General features: G+C 49.2%; 1 protein-coding gene across 3 annotated transcripts in view; it reads right to left on the bottom strand.

The window, feature by feature from the left end:
• Nucleotides 1-598: 598 nt before the first annotated feature.
• The window catches only part of RNF216 (ring finger protein 216), a 149,544-nt gene continuing 128,855 nt past the window's right edge, over nt 599-21,287 (bottom strand). For all 3 annotated transcript variants that reach the window (XM_028088420.2, XM_028088422.2, XM_028088421.2), the window contains exons 15-17: nt 18,645-18,867; nt 4,200-4,269; nt 599-3,601 (exon numbers count right to left, since the gene is read on the bottom strand). In XM_028088420.2, coding sequence (XP_027944221.1) covers nt 3,282-3,601; nt 4,200-4,269; nt 18,645-18,867 — 613 coding nt within the window. In that variant the 3' untranslated portion in view covers nt 599-3,281. The remainder of the gene's footprint in view (nt 3,602-4,199; nt 4,270-18,644; nt 18,868-21,287) is intronic.

Below are 21,287 nucleotides of genomic sequence, written 5' to 3'. Positions count from 1 at the left end.
CGTTTTATCAGAACGTTGAGCAGTTTGAGCCCAAGGGTGCTGGGGTCTGCCAGCCTGGCTCACAGCAGGGCTGCTGGGGATTCTGACGGGGAGGGCTGGGCACGAGGGAGGTGGCCCCAGTCAGACACACTGTTCTCAGGAACCTGATCTCCTGGTCTTGGAGGGAGGAACGAGCTCGTTCCTCCCTCTTCCTCCCATTTCACCCAACCTTCGCCTGGTCCAGCCTCTGCAGATCACTCTCCAGGCCAGGTGGTGGCTTGCTGCCCAGGCCTGGAAGAGGGTTGAGCACTTTCTGGAAGGGCATTCTGTGTCAAAAAGCAACAAAGAAACCCCCCTTGTGCCCAAGTGGGCCTCGGTAGCCACCCAAGCAGGGTCAGCATGAGACATCACCTGATCTTCCTTCTGGGGAGGGGAGATGGGGGTCTCACTTCTCCTCGCAGCTCTCCGGCGGCAGCTGTCCGCTCCCAGGGAGCAGTGGCAACGTAGGCCCAATCACTCCCCGGGAATCTGTCGCCTGTGTGCACAGCCCCTGTAACTTCATGGGGGCGGGGGGGCCTGCCTGGTAGTGCCGTGTGGACAGACAAAACCGGACGGAACATAGTGCACAAACATTTATTTACAAAAAGTCCAAGTTACATATGATACAGGCTTTTTACACACAGTAGTTTAAACAGAATTATTTTGATGTATTTTACTACCAGAAGGTACAGAAAAAAATTTAATAAACTAATCATTTTTGCTATTTTTATACAAAGTGACAGGTCATGCACACTTTTTATTTTTTTAGGTTTTAAAATCTTTTGCTAAGTGCAAATACTAGATTCCTCTCTCCAGTTTAAGGCAAGTAGAACAGGACTGTTGCTGGGCAGTCTCTGGCTTGGGGGAGCAAACACTGTGGCCCAGAGAGGGTAAGGTGCCAGGCTGCCTCTGGGATTCCTGCCTTGTCCCTGCCACTGGCTGGTCTCTGTGGGTCTCCTGTCCTCATACCTTGCAGCCACTTGCTGGCTTGTCAGAGGATTAAGGCCCCCTCTCCCCTGAACTCTCACTAGTGCAGTCTGCTTCTCAAGAAGCCTGGAGTCCTCTGGGACACAGGAACCTAGAGGGTCACTTCACAGACAGGTGAGACCTCATGCTAGCATCAGAACTCGTGGCAACGACCTTCCCCCAAATAGCAACTGTGCTGCTGCGGGCCTGGGAGCTGTTCCACAGTCCAGCTCAAGGAGGATCGTCAGAAACCGGGGGCCCTCAGATCCCTAGCAGCTACGTGTGGCTAGAAATAGCCAGAATTCATCTCAAATGGCAAGTCCTCAGTTTGGCCTTGGGGGAAACCAATTATTCTGGTCTCTTCCTTTCCTGTGCCAGGGGATCTTCACATGCCACCCACCTGGGGCCTACCCTTTTGGCTGCCCAAAGCACTCCACGGAACCCTGTGCCCTGGCTACAGGGCAGAGGTGGACTGGTTTGTTCCCTCCTTGGATGAACTGGCTCAGGGGGCCCAGGAGGTTCTGGTGTGTCCATTTGGTGGGACGTCCGCTGGAAGCTCAACTGCTCTGAGACCCTCCCCATCTTGGGGATGCACGGGGACCATGTTGTAAAGGTACTTAAACCTGTCACTGTACCCTGCAGTACACCCCCAGCAGGGCTCTCCCAAGGCACTGCCATTCAGGCTCCTGGAGGTGCAGGCCCCTCCTCGTGTGTCTCGCCCCACGCCCAGACGACTCTGCAAAGCCCTCCCCTGGAGGAAAAGCAGGAGGAAGAATGGGCAACTTAGCAGATTTCTCTCCATTTTAATCCTTGAAATACACGAGAAACTGATGGCAGTGGGTGCCTGCACACAAGAATGCATGGTCCTGGGGCATGGTCCCTAGAGATGGGGGGTTGGTCATTAGGCTCACCCTTCTGAGGTCTGTGCACAGGTGCTGGGAACTTCTGGGAACCCCACAGACGACAGAGATATAGCAGCAGTGACAGAGACCAATACTGGGCAGCCAGGCAGGGTCACTCCCCGTGCAGGCCTCTGCTCTGCACAGCGGTGGCTAGTGATGGGGCAGAGCCTTGGGTGGGCTGGGGCTGCACAGGGAAAGGTGAGTGGGAAGGGGCAGGGACCCCCGTGACGACCTGGAGCTAGACTCACCTGGCCGTGGGAAGGGGCAGCTCCACGGGTGGGTGCCGGGTGTAGTCTGGGTCCTCTGTTCCCCCATGGAAACCCACTGCCACCACCAAACCTTACGGTAGAAGCTGCTCATTACCTGACAACTGGGCTACCTGGGAGAGCGACCAAGCCTGTCACAGCCACCTCGAAAGGACCTTTTGTTTGGCAAGATTCAGGACCATCCAGCACTCATTGGCTGCCTGGTGTGGCGTAACTGATTTGACTTTCTAGAGACTGAACGAGAGAAACTCTAGTAGCCCACAGAAAACCCAGTAAGTTCAAAGTGAGTAAATGGCAAGTATTTCTTTAAACTACAAAACAGAACTGATAGCATGAGATGGCTCTCTGTGGTCTCATCTGAGTGGGCCAAGGACAAGAAGAGACCTCAATAGTCACGGTGGTGGCGGCCTGGGGTTCTGGATTTGGAGAATACAGTCTGCAGCCTCCCCACCCTGAGCAGTGCCCCCAGGCCTGGGGACACGGTTCTGCCACCGCCTCACTGGGACCAACTGATTTGGAGCAGCAGGGTGCACTCACTCTGGGTGGGCTGCAGTCCTGGGGTGGGGGTGGGGGGAGAATCCAGCCTTCACAACATGGTTCAGATGGCTTAGCTCTCTCCAAACCCCCTAACTCCCTCCAACTGGGACTTCAGCTTTATCACCAATCAGACTGTACTGCGGTAAGGAAGGCCTACGTGGTTAACTGAGAGACTTGTGAGGTCTCCCAGGGGGAAGGGAGGGGACAGACACAAACCCTTCCCTCATCGCTGTCTGCAGGGACAGGGCTGACGGAGATGGGCTGCCTTGTGGTGAGGGTCCCTGCACCACTGCTCGGACAGTGGAACTCTCCAGGGAGGCCCTACTGCCCCCTTATCACCGGTCCAGCAAGTGCCAGACCAATCCTTTTACAGGCACCTGAGGGCACTGGCCTGCCGGCCGCTCAAGGGACAGTAGCCCTTCCCAGGAAGAAGCAGGAAAAAAGCCAGCCTATCCTTCTGAGAGACAAGTGCACAATCCCTATTCAGAAGGCATGGCCTTGGGGGCGAGGTGGGAATCTACGGTACCCCGGCCCTGCACAGGCTGGGCTGCTCAGCGGCGGGGCTCTGGGGAGGAGGCAGGACACAGAGCTGTCAGAAGCGATGCCGTGGCTGTGGTCCAAAGTGCATAGGCAGGTTGTGCTCCAGTGGCACGTGGACGGGAGCGAAGTCGTAGTTGACGCGCACATTGGGCAGAGGGGGCACGTAGGGCGCTGGGACGGGGCCCATGTTGAGAGGGAAGTTGTTGAACATGGGCCGGACAGGCGGCAGGGGGAAGGGGGGGTGCACAAAGGCATAGGGGGGGATCTGTGGCTGGTGCAGGTTCTGTGGGACGGGCCTCGGCAGGGCTTCAATCCTCTGGACTTTCTCTGGAGGCTTCTCCAAGGGGGGCCCGATGCGTTTGAAGGTGTTCTCTGAACAGGACATGGGATTTAGTACAGAAAACAAAACCAACCGTGCTTTCATGTGGGTTGGGACCAGGGCTGCATATCCTGACCTCAGTCCCACGTGCCCCAAGCTGAGAGCCCAGAGCATGAGGCCAGGCCACAATAAGGCCAATGAACGTGTGCATGTGCACCAACCCCCCTCAGCTGTCAAGTGTTAACTCAGTGATCGCCCTGGAGGGTGGCGGATTCCATGGGAGACTTTCCTTCAGAGCCAGGGCCTGGGGGCCACTCCCAGAAACTCCATTTCATTCCTTTGTCACCTCAGAGAGGCCAGGGTGGGCCTACTGTCTTTTTAGTCCAGTGTGGGTTCTGTCTGCCTCTTAAGCTCAAACCCATCGCTCGGGACCCCCCGACCATCAAGGGGATACTGAAACTCTCCTACGCCTTCACAGCCTCTTGCCACAGGGAGCTGGACAGATGCCTGGGCAGCCCCGGCGGGGCAGAGGGCCAGCCATGAAGCCGCCCCCTCCCGCCGCCCCCGTGGGAGTGCTCTGGGCCCGCCCCCAGCCCCCCGCCCCCACAGGGATCGCTCCAGGCATGGGGCCCGTGCTGGGGGAGTGCTTGCCTCCAGTCTTTCTCTTCTGCTCCTCTTCAGCCTCCTTCTGGATCTCCTCAATTAGCTTCTCATCATCTTCCTAGAAGAAGAGCAACAAGATGGTGAGCTTGCTCCAACCAGCTCCATGCCGTGCTGACACCCCACTGGGACCCAGTGGAGGGCAGCTTGCTGCCAGTCAGCAGACTACTCATTCCCAGACCCTGAGGTCTCCTTGCTTCGTCAGTGGATGAGGCTCCCGTGAGGAAGCCCACCTGAAATGCTGTGGCTGAGGCGTGGGATTGTGCATGGTGGTGGCCACCTGGGGGAGGGGCAGGAGCCTGCTTTGTTCCCTCAGCTGTAAAGTAAGTAGGCAGAGGACCTTCTGCAGCTCGGGTGGGCAGACTGATAACCCAAGGGTTTGGGAAGGGGGTGGGTCTGGGGCGGGCAGGGCCTGAGAAGTTTCACACTTGATCTTAGGACAAAAGGCCGAGAAGCAATGGCCCGAAAAGTTTCAGATCCAGAGTCCATGAACTCTGAGCAGTGCACCCCTTTTGTGCAAAGCCCAGCAGAGTCTTACTGATTCTCTGACCTCAGGTGGACAAAGGTCTACTCAGGCCAGCTGAGCCCTGAAGCTGGCCTTTAGCTTCTAGACAGCTGGTGGGCTGTAGGAGCTGCATCTTGCCAGTTGAACGGGGGTCGGGGTGGGGGCCCTCATGCAGGAGGAAGGGCACAGCAGTTTAGGAGCGAGATGAACGGAGTGGAACATCACCAACTGCGTGGATTTGAACTGAATGACAGGCAGGCTTCCTGCCTGGGGTCTTCCAGCTGCTTCTCCAGGAATTAAGAGCAGTCAAGCTGGGGAGAAGTGTGAGGAGGGCACTGGTGCACAGCGGCAGTCCCAGTACTTGAGGTGTTTCCTAGACAAGGCATTGGAGCCTCCCCATGTGGCCAGGTGTGTCCTGGGCTGGAACAGTTTCAGTGACAGCTCTGACCAACTGATGGCACCAGGGAACTTGTGAAATGTGAACGGAGGACCACAGAAAAGAGCATGTGAGCTGGAGAGGGCACCCTCCCTGGATAGTGGAGACCCTCCCTGGATAGTGGAGAGTGTGGCGGTCCCACCTCAGCGGAGGATGGTGTGCGTGTTTACTTAGCACATTATTAATGTCACCGCCAAGACAGCAGTCAGGGATTTCACCATATAGTTACGACGAACCTCGAGGACTCAAGTCGGGAATAGCTTTTAATCAGCGTGTACTGGACACCTGCTAGTGCTAGACACTGTTCTAAGTTTACTGGTTTAAACTTCTGATCAACAAGGAGACTAAGTCATACTGATGGAATAAGTAAATATTTATGTAATATATTCCCTTTGTTTGGTAGATAAAAAAAAAACCTTAGGACAGAGTCGCTGGAGGCTGTGGGCTCTGTGGGCAATAGCAGGAGACCCTGCTAAATTCGCTCATGTTCTCCAACCCTCAGTCGCCAAATGGTGGAACTAAACTAACTCAATGGTCTCTAGATTCCGCATCCTTCCTGATATTTGGAAATTCTTTTTTTTTTTTTAAGATTTTATTTATTTGACAGAGAGAGACATCAGCGAGAGAGGGAACACAAGCAGGGGGAGTGGGAGAGGGAGAAGCAGGCTTCCCACTGAGCAGGGAGCCTGATGTGGGACTCCATCCCAGGACCCTGGGATCATGACCTGAGCCGAAGGCAGATGCCCAACGACTCGGCCACAGGTGGCCCAACACATTTGGAAATTCTTAACACATAAATCTTTCTCAGCCTCACCCTGCCAGGTGTTCTCAACAAAGCAAGAGGAAAAGGAGAGAGCTGCCAAGTGCCAAGAGGAACCCTCGAGGGCACCATGTCTGTCTCCCAGGTTAACACATGCAAATTCTCCATTAAAAACCCAAGACCAGGCGCCTGGGTGGCTCAGTTGGTTAAGCGACTGCCTTTGGCTCAGGTCATGATCCTGGAGTCCCGGGATCGAGTCCCGCATCGGGCTCCCTGCTCAACAGGGAGTCTGCTTCTCCCTCTGACCCTCCCCCCTCTCGTGCTCTCTCTCTCTCTCATTCTCTCTCTCAAATAAATAAAATATTTAAAAAAAATAAAAAAATAAAATAAAAACCCCAAGACCCAGTCATCTAGCCTCTCTGTGAAAATTCCAAAGGAGGGAATGGATTCCTGTACGAAGGAAACACTAACCAACCGACGCAAAGGGCTCGGATAATTCAGTACAGTTTGGTGGGCACACTCTGAAGGTCTCCATGTGAATATAAAGATACGTTCTACCAATTATCTAGAGGAGGAGCTGACAAACCTCTTCATTTTGGTGCCAGTGGAAGGTCCAGGAAAAAAAGATTTTTAATCTTAAAAAAAAAAAAGCTATCCAGAAAACTGTCAGGTGGGAGAGCAGGGGCTCTGTGGTACCTTCCACTAAGCAACTTGAATGTCTGAGTCTTGCAAGATACCTCACCTGTAAAATGGGCTATTGTAAGGCTGGAATGACCTCCAGTATGTAAAGGACTTGGCGAAGAGTGCTCAACTATTAAAGGCAGGAAGGTCATGGGAAACAGCAGAAATAAAGATTTTTAAAAAGATGAGAAGCTTCAAGAAAAAGTGGCAGAGACTGGGAGATGCCCCCAACACTTGCCTCTGTGGCTTCTTCATAGGGTAGGTGCTGGGCTTCCTGACTGTATTAATTAGGGCCACTGAGTAAACTGTCAGTTGCAGCTAGATTAAGGATCAGATGGTTCAGATTTCAACTTCCTCCGATTGGTTGGAATCACAGGACACTGTTTAGAAACTAACAATGAAAACGCTTTTCAATATATTTTTAAATTACATCTTTAGCCAAACATGATAGACTCTAAGGTGAAGATTTCTTACTTCATCTGGGGCGGGGGTTCCTTCCCAAGCAATTTCTCTTAAGCATTTTATTTATTTATTTCTTAAAAGATTTTATTTATTCATTTGCGAAAAAGACAGAGAGAGAACAAGCAGGGGGAGAGGCAGAGGGAGAGGGAGAAGCAGACTCCCTGCTGAGCAAGGAGCCCTATGCGGGACTCGATCCCAGGACCCCGGGATCATGACCTGAGCCGAAGGCAGACGCTCAACCATCTGAGCCACCCAGGCACCCCTCTCTTAAGCATTTAAAGCTCCTCAAGTCAAGAGTGAAGGCAGACTGAATCATACACTTTAAAAATGGCAAATCTTATTTTATACGTATTTTACCATAATTAAAAAAATGTTAATAAAGAGAGTGAATGTGGCAAGCTTTAAGGTTGATTTTGAGATAAAACATGAAGACTGGTCCCTCTGGGTTTGGGCTCGAGGGACAGATGGGCTCCCGAGGCCTTTCTGGAGGTGAGTTCCCTTGGGAAACATTCTCGGTGCCCCCAAGCATCATCATTCATGGCGAACCAGGACACCTGCAAAAAAGGCTTGCCACTCTGCAAATCTAGGACACACCTAGGCTGCTGGAAGTGGGGAATAATAGGAGGAAAGCAGATGAGAGAGCCGGGTGCAGGGGCCAGGTCACCGAAGTACCTGACCTCCAGCACCCCCGGAAAGGGCTGAGTCACCCACAGGAAATCCAGGCGTGACAGAGCGACCGGCCGCGGCAAGTCTTATCTTCAAGCAGCCCTGACTTCCTGACGGACAGGGTGCTGGCGTGATGAGAACAGCTCCAGTTCTGGGGCTCCACAGAGCTGGGCTTGAGGACCCTGTTACCTTCCACAACCTGACCTGGAGCCCATTCACAGCAGGTTTACTGTGAGAAGCAAATGATCTCACTTTTACAAAGTGCCAAGCACAATGACAGCAAGAACGGAAGTTAATGTTTACTGAGGGTTTACTATGTGCCAGCTCCTGTTGTAAAAGCACTTCACAGACACTGGATCTTCGTAACAGCTCCACTAGTTAGGCCCTATTAATGAATCCCCCGATTACAGATTGGGAAATGCAGACACCGTGAGGTTTAAACCCAGGCCTTCCACTCTCGAGGCTGGAGATCTTAACCGCAGAAACCACAGGTTTCTGAACTGGAAGCTTCTGCAGCAGGGACTGCAAGGCCCCTGGAACTCCGCCCGCCCTGCCCCGAGCACTGTCAGAGGCCCTGCCTTGTTCTAGAACGAGTACATCTTATCCTCCTTGAAATACAAGAGGGTTCCTTCTCTCTGGGATGGGCAGAACTCCGAAATCTCCTTTTTCCACTAAATACAAGAGAAAAGGGCAAATCATAACACTTCCATTCAAGAAGAAAAACAGCCAACACAGCAAATAAGTGGGTCACTTCCCTGGAAATTTTTAGGAATTCTTTTCTTGGTCAGCTCACCCAGAAGTGCACATACTATCCCTTAAAAAAGATCCATCCGTCAGTGTCTGGCTTCCCCTGGCACTGGCCTCTGAGACAAAGCCAGCAGCAGATCCCTCTCATGACCTCTTTCCTTCTCCCTCAGACGGAGTCAGGAGCTCCAGAGCCCACAAACCTCACCTCTTGAGCCAGAAACCCAAGGTGCGGGTCAGGCTCTACCACTGAGACCCAAAAGGATTTACTGGCTCACAGTGGCAGGGTCTCCCCTTGCCTCTGACTGGGCCGCCGTTCTAAGCCCATCTCCAGAGTGGGAACACACACTTCTAGATTTCCCTGCCTAACATGCCTTCTTGTGAGGCTACCAACTTACTTGCATGTCACAGTGTCCCATGGAATTTTCTTTCTGCCACAAAAGACCAGTGTTTTGGTTCTCATAATATTAAAGCAATTTTGGGAAAAAAAGTTTAAAACCACCCAAATAAAAAAGTCACCGGTAATTTCTCTCCAGAGAGAACTCCTGGGAATGTTTTGGCCCACTGCCCACTTTGTATCCCCACCTCGCTCAGAAACCCCCCGAGGTTCTCTTCTGGAAGGCTGTGCTCTGCACACTCAAGTCCCACCTCCCTGTGTTCGGCTCCAGCTCACACGCGCACACTGTCTCTCCCAATCATGAGGGGCCAACAGAGATTCTACTAGCGAGGAAACAGGCTCTGAGGAGCAGTTACATGCTGAAGATCATGGAGTCGTGAGAAGTGAAAGCGGGACCAGTGCAAAGCCTGCTGCTCCTTCTGGGCTGGTAGCCCCTAGGGTGCCTGGGCAGTTAGGGCCCCTCCAGCTGCTCTGCCTTCTATAAGGTTGGAGACCAAATTGGACCCTCGACCCAACCTCCCCTTCACACCCTCCCCCCCCGGGGAGGAACAGATGGTTCTGTTGGCAGCCACTGCGCTGGGCACCCCAATAGGCCTAAGTGAATGGCCACTGAGGATGATGTGTCCCCCCCGCACTCCTCCATCTGGCCTTTGGCATGGGCTTTAAAGATGGATCCAGTAGGCCTGAATGACTTCCATTCTCTGTCTGCTTTCCGGCCCTTCCTAATCTTGGTGAAAATTTCCACACAGATCCATGGAATGTGCATATAAGCAAGACTAGGCTGAAATAGGAGGGAGCAGACACCAGTCAGCGGTCAAGATGTCCCAGGACGGGTGGGTCTCAAAAGACTGACTATTAACAGGGGTGCCTGGGTGGCTCAGTCGGTTAAGTGTCTGCCTTCAGCTCAGCTCATGATCCCGGGGTCCTGGGATTAAGCCCCATGTCAGGCTCTGAGCTCGGCGGGGAGCCTGCTTCTCCCTCTCCTCCCTACTTGTGCTCGCTCTCTGTCAAATAAATAAATAAAATCCTAAAAAAAACCCAAAAAGCTGAGTATAATGAAACACCAGGCTAGGGTGCAAGAGAACCACCTAAGCAATTTTTTATCACTACCCATGGCCACTCTGGGCATGGAGCCCACATACCACAACCAGATGCAATGAGGACTGTGAAGGGAACATGCACAGCACCCACAGTGGCCCAGTGCTCTCCCAATGCAGTGCCGAGGATAAAGGAATACATACAGCAGAATGGGGTGTGGAGTCTCACTGCCCCGCAGATCTGGAAGAATACTTTAAAGGAAGAAATGAGTGGGTTGCATCTTAACAGGAAGAAGGTTTTATTTCCTCTCTCTGAATTCCTTTGAGCTCAGCAGGACACAAAGTGTTGGCCTGACTTGGAGGACTTGGACACGCCTGCTTCACATGGAGGAGGCGGGGAGCACGGCGAGGGCACGAAGCCGATGGCAGGGGCTGGGCTTCTCCAAAACAGACTCAGCACGGCAGTCGCTGGCAGGAAGTGAGGTAGAGTTCGCCAGAGAGGTTTTAATTAAGAAAAACCAGCCCAAACCTCCACTCTGTAACCTGCCCCTCAATAAGGAAGCTTCGCAGCTCCGCCTGAGCAGCAGGGTCTGGACAGGAGGAAATGGAGAAGCTGCCAATGGTTCAAGAAAGAGGAGGTTTCTGCCAATCAGACACTGACAGTAACTGCCAGCACAGGCTGAAGGGCCCTAAAATAGATGTGTGAGCGCTTGGCCTCAGGCTGCTCTTGCCAAAGCTTTGAAAAGTCCCTTTGAGCCCATTTTCTTCAACATTTCTGATCACCATGGCTGGCCGCCCGCTTGCCTGCTGTCCAGCCTCCTGTGACCACGGAGGAAGGATGGGTGACTTTTCTTCATTTAACTTTCCTCCCCTTAAAAAGGTGACTGGGGATTCCAAGTCAACTGCTGCTTCCCTCCTGCGATTTTGGGGGTGGGGCTGGGGCTGGGATCCAGATCATGTGTGGCCACAGCTGTTGTTAATAAACTTGCAATGATTTCATAAAAGGCTTCCAAAGGGCTGAGGATTTAGTTTCAAATTATTCCCAGATCGGCTGCAGATCGCCGAGCAACACCAGACCCTAACCCCCAGCTCCAGCTGTCCCCCTGCAACAGGAAATTGGGGGGAGGAGGGTGAGGCACAGCCCCAAGTGGCACATGCTGTGCAGCTGGGGTCTGGAATGGCCCAGTGGGGGGCTGGACAACGTGCTGGGGAGGAGCAAAGACAGCCGGGCTCTTGGCTGGCCTCTGCAGCCATCTCCACAGGTCACAGAGACCCAGCACCCAAACTCCTTTCCATCTAGAGCTCCCCCATGGGGACCTGGAGGCAGCATGGAATATGGCCATGTTTTGACTCCTGTCAGGGTCAAGTGCTCGGCCTGGACCTGCTGGCATTTGTCGAAGATGACACATATCTACATGCTCCCACCCTCCTTGGTAAAGTCCTCAGTGACACCTAAACCTGATCAAGGATACTGTCAAGATTTGGAGATCCAGGCCCCCCCCTTCTAACATCGGCAACTTGGCTCAATGGGGAAAGGGTCCAGTGATGGTCCTACCCCTCTATGGAGACCCAGCTGGTTCACTGGGCTCAGGGACCCTAGTGGGCACCTACTTGGTGAGCTGCCAAATTTGTGACCTCCAGGGTGTGGAGACTTCTGGAGTAAAAGGAGCTGACATCTGGTCCATGACCTGGGCTTGCATCCCACTTTTACCAAGTGACCTGAATCTCGTTTTCCTCATCTGCGGATCAGGAAAGTGGTCCTGCCCCCATGTTGTAACAGAAAGGAGAATATTTAAAAGTGACCAGAAATAAGCTGCTGAGAAAGCTGCGTCGATGAAACAAGGGGGCTCACGTCACCACCTTAGTTTCTTTTGTAGAAGGTACATTTAAAAAGTTAAGGAAAGGGGTGCCCGACTGGTTCAGTCAGTAGAACATGTGACTCCTGATCTCAGGGTCAGGAGTCCAACCCTCACATGGGGTATAGAGCTTATTAACATTATTTTTAAGATTTTATTTATTTGACAGAGTGCACGCACAAGTAGGCAAAGCAGAAGGCAGAGGGAGAGAAGCAGGCTTCCCGCTGAGCAGGGAGCCTGATAACAAGGCTCCATCCCAGGACCCTGGCATCATGACCTGAGCTGAAGGCAGACACCCATCCGGGTGCCCCCGGCATAGAGCTTACTTAAAAAAAAAAAAAGTTAAGGAAACAATGCTATAGCCAAAATCCAGTTAACGACTTCACCTTTGGTCTACCTTTCCCATGGGCCTTCTGCCTCTCCTGGGTCCACTCTGAAATGTTCTTCTCCCCTCCATTCCTGCAACAGTCCCTCCTTTCCCTGGTCACTTAAACACGGGTCTCAGAGTTGTGTGGTATCCTCTGTACATCCGCCCCCGCAGGGAGATGCTGGGCACTGGGCTAGTCTGGGTGGTGCTGGAGCCACAGATGGGAGAAGGCAGGAGGGTGGCTTAAAGACGCCAAGAGAAACAGCCTCGGCTGGAGCCCCTGCTACGTTTATGGACCACAGTTTTTGCAGAAGTGGGATGACACATCTGCCTTAGAGAATTATTACAGAATTAAAAATATTAGCACAGGTCATCAGGTTCAATTCAATGTAGGCTTGGGAAAAATAAGTAAGTCTCCTGACCAAATGGCTAAGAGGTAATCGTATCAAATTGTAAGCTGGTTGTAAAAGCCCTAGGGTTTTATTTGAATCTAACAATCTTTTATATTCAAAAATCAAGTTGTAGAAAATAATTCTGTGCAGTTTCTGGTAACCAACACCCAAGATTAAACACTGACTTTGTTTTGTATTTAAAGAAGAAAAATGCTGTTAAGAATTCTGCCCCACTTCTTGAATCTGGACTGCCAGGTGACTGCTCTTTTGACCAGCGTCTAACGATGAGCTATGCCTTGCTAGCCCCTGCCACTCATTCGGCTGCAGTGGATTTGGATCCAGTCAAGCACCAGGATACCTACCCCCCTGCAAAATAACGTCTGCTCACTTATGTGTCAACATGTGGCTTTGCATTTTGCTCCCCAATCAGAAAACTGTGGTTTGCTTCTTTTGTTGTCCTTCCTTTTAAAAAGATATCTTGTTTTTTAAGACTTGTGGTTCAATGTTTTTGGCTTCATTTTGATAATTAACAGAGAAGTTGAGTTACATTCATTTTAGTTCTCATACAGAGTTTGTTTGGGTTCCCAGGCAATCTCTAGTCATTAAGGGATAAAACTCAACTTCTTCCAAACCACGAAGGGACGCAGGGACGAAGAGATTCTTCCTGGCCTTGCTGGTTAATTAAGCCGGAGAACAGGCTTGGATGACAGGACATGCTTTGTTTCCCTGAACTTCTGAATGGCTTTGTGTTCTCAGAAGCCCCAACAGATGCTGGCTTGGAATCCAATCAGTCTCCTGGTGAGAATCAAGGAAACAGGGCTGATCCCAGATTTGATGGGAATGGGACAAATGGAACCAAATCTCTGGCTGTGGCTGCCTGAGGAAATCGGAGGGATTTGTATTTGCCTGACCTTCCTTTTGAACTTTATTTTGAGCAAATACAGAACCCTTCTCAGGGTGGAAGACGACAATTCAACAACAAGGGGGCAGTGGCATGCTACGGCACCCAAACAAGGTAACAGAACACAAAAAACTTTTAACCCATTCCATGTGTAGTAGGAAAAGTGAGGCGACAGGAGAAGGAACAAGAATGAGTGGGAAGAGAAAGGAAAACAGCGCCGGCCGAGGAGAGGCCAGCAGCTGAACACCTTCTGGTGTGTAACTCCACTCAGCTCTTTGTTTCTGGAACGCAACGTGGGAAGGGGAGCGGGCCAGGGGGAGGGGAGAACTTTGTAGGAGATGCTGCTGAAGAAAAAGAATCCTATTTCCTCATGTAAATCCTAGAGATGCTCGAGCCTGGGTATGTTGGCTGCACAGCACTGAGGAAGTGAGTCCACAGAACTGCCAGGTGTGGGGAAGGTCTGTCCTAAAAGGCAGTGTGCGTTACCTTGGTGAGCACTTGCTGCTGCAGGCTGTACCTCCTTCTGCTGAACCAAACCAACAGAAGGATGACCTGTTTACAAAGTCTACCCTTTCCTTCAGCGATTGGGGGGTGTGCTGGGCGGCAGGGAGGAAGGCTTGCTGAGACTCTCAGTGGGTGGCAGAGCTGCTGAATAAGAGCAATTCCTGGGTCCCTCAGCCCAATTTTCTGCCCGGTGAGGAGGTAGTTCCTGACATGCACACACCTTCCATTGAGGACCCACTGCTTTTCAAAACTGGGAGCGCCCAGGATTAGGTAGGGTTAGGCCAGGAGAGGTTTGCTGTGGTTCTCACACACAGGGGACGGCCTGTTACCTGACATTGTTAGGCATATCGGAGATGTTCGAAACCAGGGGTAAAGTCTGATGACTAACGACCTATGCTTTGGCTTATAAAGTGCTGGCATGGAAATCTTTTTAAAGATTTTATTTATTTGACAGAGACACAGCGAGAGAGGGAACACAAGCAGAGGGAGGGGGAGAGGGAGAAGCAGACTCCGGCTGAGCAGGGAGCCCAACGTGGGGCTCGATCCCAGGATCCTGGGATCATGACCTGAGCCGAAGGCAGACACTTAACGACTGAGCCACCCAGGCGCCCCACATGAAACATGTTTTAAAGATACTTGGATTAATGGCCAATCTTTAAAAATCAGGACATACCAAACTGAAGTCCAGATTTCCACCTTCTCTGGAGAATCTGAAGCCATGGTAACCCTGAGTACACTTTCACCTGGCGACAATCTCTGGGAACAGATTAGCAGCCTTGGACAGGGCCTACACCCTCTCCAGTTTGCCACAGTCCTCACCATATCTTACTGCCCCAGATCGGGCCCAATTTACACTCACCAATTATTTGTTACTATTTGCCCCTGTGGCAACTTGGGTGACTCCAGCTACACGCTGTCGGTATTCTATGTGTAAATCTTTTCTTTTCTTTAAGATTTTATTTATTTATTTGACAGAGAGAGACACAGCAAGAGAGGGAACACAAGCAGGGGGAGTGGGAGAGGGAGAAGCAGGCCTCCCACTGAACAGGGAGCCCGATGTGGGACTCGATCCCAGGACCCTGGGGATCATGCCCTGAGCCGAAGGCAAACGCTTAACGACTGAGCCACCCAGGTGCCCTTTTCTTTATTTTTTTAAAGGTTTTATTTGACAGAAAGAGGGAGAGAGCGAGCACAAGCAGGGGGAGTGGGAGGAGGAGAAGCAGGCTTCCCACTGAGCAGGGAGCCCGATGCAGGGCTCGATCCCAAGACCCTAGGATCATGACCTGAGCTGAAGGCAGACGCTTAACGACTGAGCCACCCAGGTGCCCCTATGTGTAAATCTTTTCATGCATTTGAGAGTGAGAGAGAGCGAGAGAGAGAGAGAGAGAGCACGCAGGTGCAGGGGGAGGGGTAGAGAGAGGAGAGAGAACCCACAAGCAGACTCCATGGCTGAGCTTGGAGCCGACACAGGGCTTGATCCCAGGACGCCAAGATCATGACCTGAGCCAAAATCAAGAGTCGACTGCTTAACCGACTGAGCCACCCAGGCACCCCTCCACGTTTTTTTCCACCATGTTTTAAAATACAGATATACGGCATCACTTAAAAATATTTTTAAGGTAAACTCTACCCCCAATTCTATGTGGGGCTTGAACTCACAACCCAGAGATCAAGTTACATGTTCTACTGACTGAGCCAGCCAGGTGTCCCTAGCATCACTTTTTATAGCTCCATACTAAACTAATGTGAGATGCTCACACATCTGAACAGCCTGGGCTGTTCAATGCTGTACTTACCATGTGAGGAAAAATAAAATTCTATCTTGTCTAATCCACTGCTATTTTGGGGCTTTCTGTAATTCACAGCAAAACTGATTCTCATTAATATAGGAATGTTTATTCATTTCTTAATGAATCATACTACTCTTTACATATTGTTTACAGATAAACAACAATTTCCCCCAGTTTTTCATTTACCTTTATCTTTGTTTATGGTGTCCTTTGCCAAACAGGATTTAAGTATTTTTAGTCTGGCATCGATGTAACACTAAGAAGGGTTTTCCCTTCCTAGGGAATGATACAAGTAATTTTCTTTCGCTTTCTTGAAATATTTCCAAAAGGTTAGCCCAGGGTCCCAAAAGAACTACTGAAGGTTTCTCTCTCCACATGGTAGCCAGTATGATCCTGAAATCTTAAATTAGGCTAAGTCACCCCTCTACGTAAGCCCTGCAACAGTGCCCACCGTTACCACCAACCCACAGCCTGGCTGGGCCTGACCCCTCTCACTTGCCTCTCCTAGCTCACTACCTGCAAGTCACACCAGCCTTCTTTCTGGTCCCTGAACAGGCTGCGTTTGTTTGGTTTCCTGGCCTGCCTTGCTCCTCCTCCTCAGGCAGGCCTCTCTGCAAATGCTGCCTCCCAAAGAGCCCGCCCAGGTCACTCCATCCGAAGGCAGCCTCCTTCCCTCCCCTGGGCCAGCCTCGTCTCATTGCTCCTCCCTAACACTAACCAGACAAAGGACCTGTTTCAGAGTGCAAACTCCACGATGACAGCGCTTTTCTGCTTAGACTAGTCCTGGCAACACTGAATAGTTAAGAATAAAAGAACGGATGAATCTATCATTTCTCCAAGTGATTTTAAGTATCTTTAGAGGTGCCTGGCTGGCTCTGTCAGAAAAGCACAGAACTCTTGATCTTGGGGTCATGAATTTCAGACCCACGTTAGGTGTAGAGATTACTTAAATAAAAACTTAAAAAAAAAAAAGGTATTTTTATCAGACATTAAATTCTCATTTAATGTGTTTTTGATCTCCAATCCATTTTGTCCCTCTGATCTAGTTATTAGCCTACATGGTTTTGATTAGTGTAGCTTAGTAAAAATTAGTCTCATTTTCAAAATTAGAGGCAATTTTTCAACGAAAAAAAAAAGCCCTATTGAATTTCAAAGGGAATTGCAGCAAATGTCTAGATTTTAGATTGAAGTGATGTATCTGCAATACCAAGTCTTCCCTCTGAGGGACAAGAGGCTTCTCCATGATCAGGTCATCTTGTCCTCGGGGAAAGCTGTCATCAGGCCTCCAGGGGGCTTTGGTGTCCTTCCTCAGGCCTTCTGTTTGCTCCAAGTTAGCAGGGTTTTCACTTATGCTCATTCTTTTTGGTAGAACAAATCCTGGCACATACTGCACTGCTATCCTTACAGAAGAGTTTCAAACTTAAAAATTATTTTAAGAATTGATACAGTTTATATTAAAACTTAAGAATAAAGCATTATTTCTCTATATGTTCACATCTCTTGATGTCCTTCAACAGTTTTTTTTCACATTTCTTGTTAAAGTTAATTTCTAGAATATTTTATTATTTATATTGCTATATAATGTGAATGACTTTATATTTATTTTGTATCTACACATCTTTCTACCGCTTCTAATAGCTTGTTCCAGTTGATTACTCTGTCTTTTCTCACGCTGAAGATGATAGATTTCCCTTTCTTCATTACTTATAAAAGTGCTTAGAACAGTGTCTGAAACACAGTGGATACCTAATTAACACTGGCAATTATGTTCTATTCTCTTAGCTAACTGAACTGACTAGCAGTTCCAAAACAAAACAGTGATAGTCTTTGATTTTTTGGTAATGCTTCTATGTATTTCACTATTAAAAACATGCTAAGGACTGTTCTGAAAAATGGGTTTAAAAAAAATCATCCTTCTAGTACTATTCTTTAAACTTTAAATCAAGAATAGATATTTGATTTTATTACGTCTTTCACCATTTAAAGTTATCATATGGTGAGTTACATTAATAAAACTCTTAATATTGAACCATCCCTGCATTTCTGGAACAATCTCACTTGTTATGGCTTTTCTTTTTTTTTTAGATTTTACTTTATTTTATTACTTATTTATTAAAAGACTTTTTAAATTTATTTGACAGAGAGAGACAGCGAGAGAGAGAACACAAGCAGGGGGGAGCTGGAGAAGGAGAAGCAGTGTCCCCGCTGAGCAGGGAGCCAGAAGCGGGGCTCAATCCCAGGATGCTGGGATCATGACCTGAGCTGAAGGCAGACGCTTAATGACTGAGCCACCCAGGCACCAGCCCCTAGATTTTATTTATTTATTTTAGAGAGAGATAGAGATTGAGCACGGGGGAGAGGGGCGGAGGGAGAGAAAGAGAGAATCCCAAGTAGACTCCCTGCTGAGCATGGAGCCCCACTCAGGGTTCAATCTCATGATCTTGAGATCATGACCTGAGCTGAAATCAAGAGTCAGACACTCAACCAACTGAGCCACCCAGGTGCCCCAATCACTTGGTCATAGTTTCTATTTGCTGATATTTTATTTAGAGAATTTAAAACCTGTATTAAGTTAGAAGGATCTGTATTTTTCTTTTTTGGGGGTTATCTCTGTCTTCTTTTGGGATGAGCATTATGCTGGCTTTATACAAACTTATATGTAAAACTATCTTTCCTTGTCTATGCTCTGGGACTTATTTCAGATGGCAAAGAAAAATTTTATTCTAAATAATTTGCCCATAAACTTTTTGGGCATGCTGCTTTTCTGAGGAGTAGCTTTCTGATTACTTTCTCATTCTTTTCCTGTGGTTATTGGTCCATGTAATTTCCTATATTTTCATAAGTCACAATGTGTTATGTATACGTAAAATCCCTTTCAGTAAGTTACCTTATGAGTATTTTCCCCTACAAAGCAACAGGCAGCCATGCATTCACTTACGGTGGGGTCGGTCCAGAGAGAGCATCTCGAACACTCCTGGCAAGGGGCTCCCGGTGAGCGAGGATGCTGGCAGAAATGGTCATATCCACTGATAGATACTCGACAGAGGTAGCACATCTGGGCACCACAGCGGCAAGACATCCGGTTGCAGCCTTCGGATTTGATGAGGCCAGTCCCACACTTGTGGCATTTTCTAATGCGGGCTGCAGTCATTTTTTCTTCACTAAGAAAAGAGCACATGAACTGAGACAGCAGGGAAGAGGGCGAGGAGAGACAAGTACTCTGGGCACTAAGTATGTCGTCCCACAAGTGACCGCCGAGCCCTTCTGGTGACATCTGGAGAGTGAAAAGAACCTATGCTTTGGAGTCGAGAATTACATTCAGTTCATTAGTTGTAGGACCCTCAATAAGGTACTCAACTGCTTGGAGACTCAGTTACCTCATTTTTAAATTAGGAAAACCCAATTTCTTCACCATGTTTTGAGGATTATTACAGATAAGACAGAAAGCACCCCAGCACAGTGCGTGACACCTACCATTTAGAAAATGATTATTCTGTTTGTTATAGGAGTCCCTGTAGGCTTAAAAAGGAGAGGAAAAACTCAGGGTCTTCCTTAATAACATGTTTTATATATACAAAGCTGGCTAACGAAGAGCCAGTAAGCCTAAACCTTAGTTACGTACACACTTTGGATTTTATCCATTTTTTTTTTTTTTAAGAGGTGGTGGGAGAGGGAGGGGTTGGGGGAGAGAGAGAGAGAGAATCCCAAGCAGGCTCCACGTCCAGTGTGGAGCCCGACATGGGGCTCGATCTAACGACCTTGAGATCATGACCCAAGCTGAAATCAAGAGTTGGAAGCTTAACTAAGCCACCCATGTGTCCCCCCACACCTTGGATTTTAAATACTTAAGGTGGGGTGGGGAGACACAGTTGGGGACAAGCCAACAGTCAGTTTATAACTTCTTCCTGTTGGCAGTGCTCACCTCCATGTCAAAATCCCACATTCCCACACTCCCTTTTAGTGAGGGTATCGGCATGCCCTTGAGGGGGAGAAGTTGGCCCTGGCTAATGGGAAGTTTGTAGGAAAGCTACTTGTTTCCAGAAGCACTTTAACTGATATGGAGAGGCAGGTGACTAGAGCCAAAATGACACAACTTGGCTCTTTACCAAGAGCTGGCACTGCTGCATTAGTTTCTTCTGTAGTGCCCTGTTCCTAACTCTGAAATAACCCTCGCTACCCTGGACTATAACGGTTTGTGTGTCTGTCTTCTTCTACTAAGTTGAGTTCCTCAAGGTGTCAAAAAGCATGCCTATGGAGACTAGGGAAAGCAGGAATGACCCCAATGGTGGAGAAGCCCTGAAACTGGGACTTAACCCAGTACTGAGCATTTCTCTTCCAAGTGGGAACCCAGAGTGGTGGCCAGGGATGTGCTTCCCTGTAAAGACTCAACAGTCTGGGGATGAGTTCTGACCTGCAGGCTCTCTCCTCACACTGAGAAACAGCCTTCTTCCTCCCACGGCTCCAAGGGTTTCTGCTAAGTAAGGGAGCCAGGTGAGTCTAGGGTCACGCAAGTGTTTTTAATTACTGATATTTAGAAGACTGTCATAGTTTGCTCCTTAGAAGCTAGATTATGTGCTTAAAAATAGAAAAATGAACTAGGAAATTGGCTGGTATTCATTTAGGTCTGATTTTTGAATGGTCCAAAAGGCAGGAAGGCTCTGACTTGAAAAGAATTTAAACCCAGTTCAAGTTACAGAAGAATAAATGAGTTCTAAGTTTTGCTGAATAGGAAACATCGTCAAGGAGACAAAGTTTAAATAAGGTGAATTTGTTATTGTCAACTTAATAATATAGCACACATGTTCATGATTTCAGTTACTCAGCAACTGTGAAGACACTTCTCAATGCTCCCTGTTAAGACTTACAAGGTTCTGATGCAAAAATTTCCAAGATGAAAACCTGTGGCCAAGACACAACTGCAGTTTTGTACAACACAAACTTCTTGTGTAAGAGCACCTTCAAGACTGATGTGTGGCTTTAAGCTGTCATGCTCTGGGGGCCTGGCGCTGGCTGATTTTTTCCCTGGGTAGCTGCAATGGCTACAGTGTGGGAGAGAAGTGGATGAAAAGAACCAAGGTTGGGGCGCTTGGGTGGCTCAGTCAGTGAAGTGTCCAACTCTTACTCTTGGCTCAGGTCTTGATTTCATGGTCATGAGTTTGAGCCCTGCATTGGGCTCCATGCCCAGTGTGGAGCCTACTTAAAAAAAAAAAAAAAAAAAGGACCAGGGTATGGAGTCCTTTCCTGAAGGCTTGGGAAGAGGGTGCATTTATTTGCTTGCTCTGTTCCACCAAGCTGTCAGTCACCAAAGTAATAATGGATATGGGATGGGAGAAAAGGCACCCCTAGATGAATGGAGGAATACAGAGTGCCCACCACTGAACATTGCGCTAAAGTTCATATAGCTCTTCAACGCTGCATGAATATCCACTCAAGTCCTCAGTTCTGCGCTCATAAGACTAGTACTAGGAAGGGCCAGAATGACTCTGTACCAAAAAAAGACTTTTTTTATGGATTGTGGTGACCACCTATCCAGTAACGCGAAAGTGCAAAATGGGATGAGAAATCAGTTGATTCTTTTGGG

This window comes from Eumetopias jubatus, unplaced genomic scaffold (assembly GCF_037043125.1).
Source record: "Eumetopias jubatus isolate StellerSeaLion01/CBP00866 unplaced genomic scaffold, mEumJub1_p1.0 scaffold_12, whole genome shotgun sequence".
In the NCBI taxonomy this organism is placed as follows: Eukaryota; Metazoa; Chordata; class Mammalia; order Carnivora; family Otariidae; genus Eumetopias; species Eumetopias jubatus.
The sequence above is the reverse complement of the archived record's forward strand: the minus strand, read 5'-3'. Positions and strand labels throughout refer to the sequence as shown.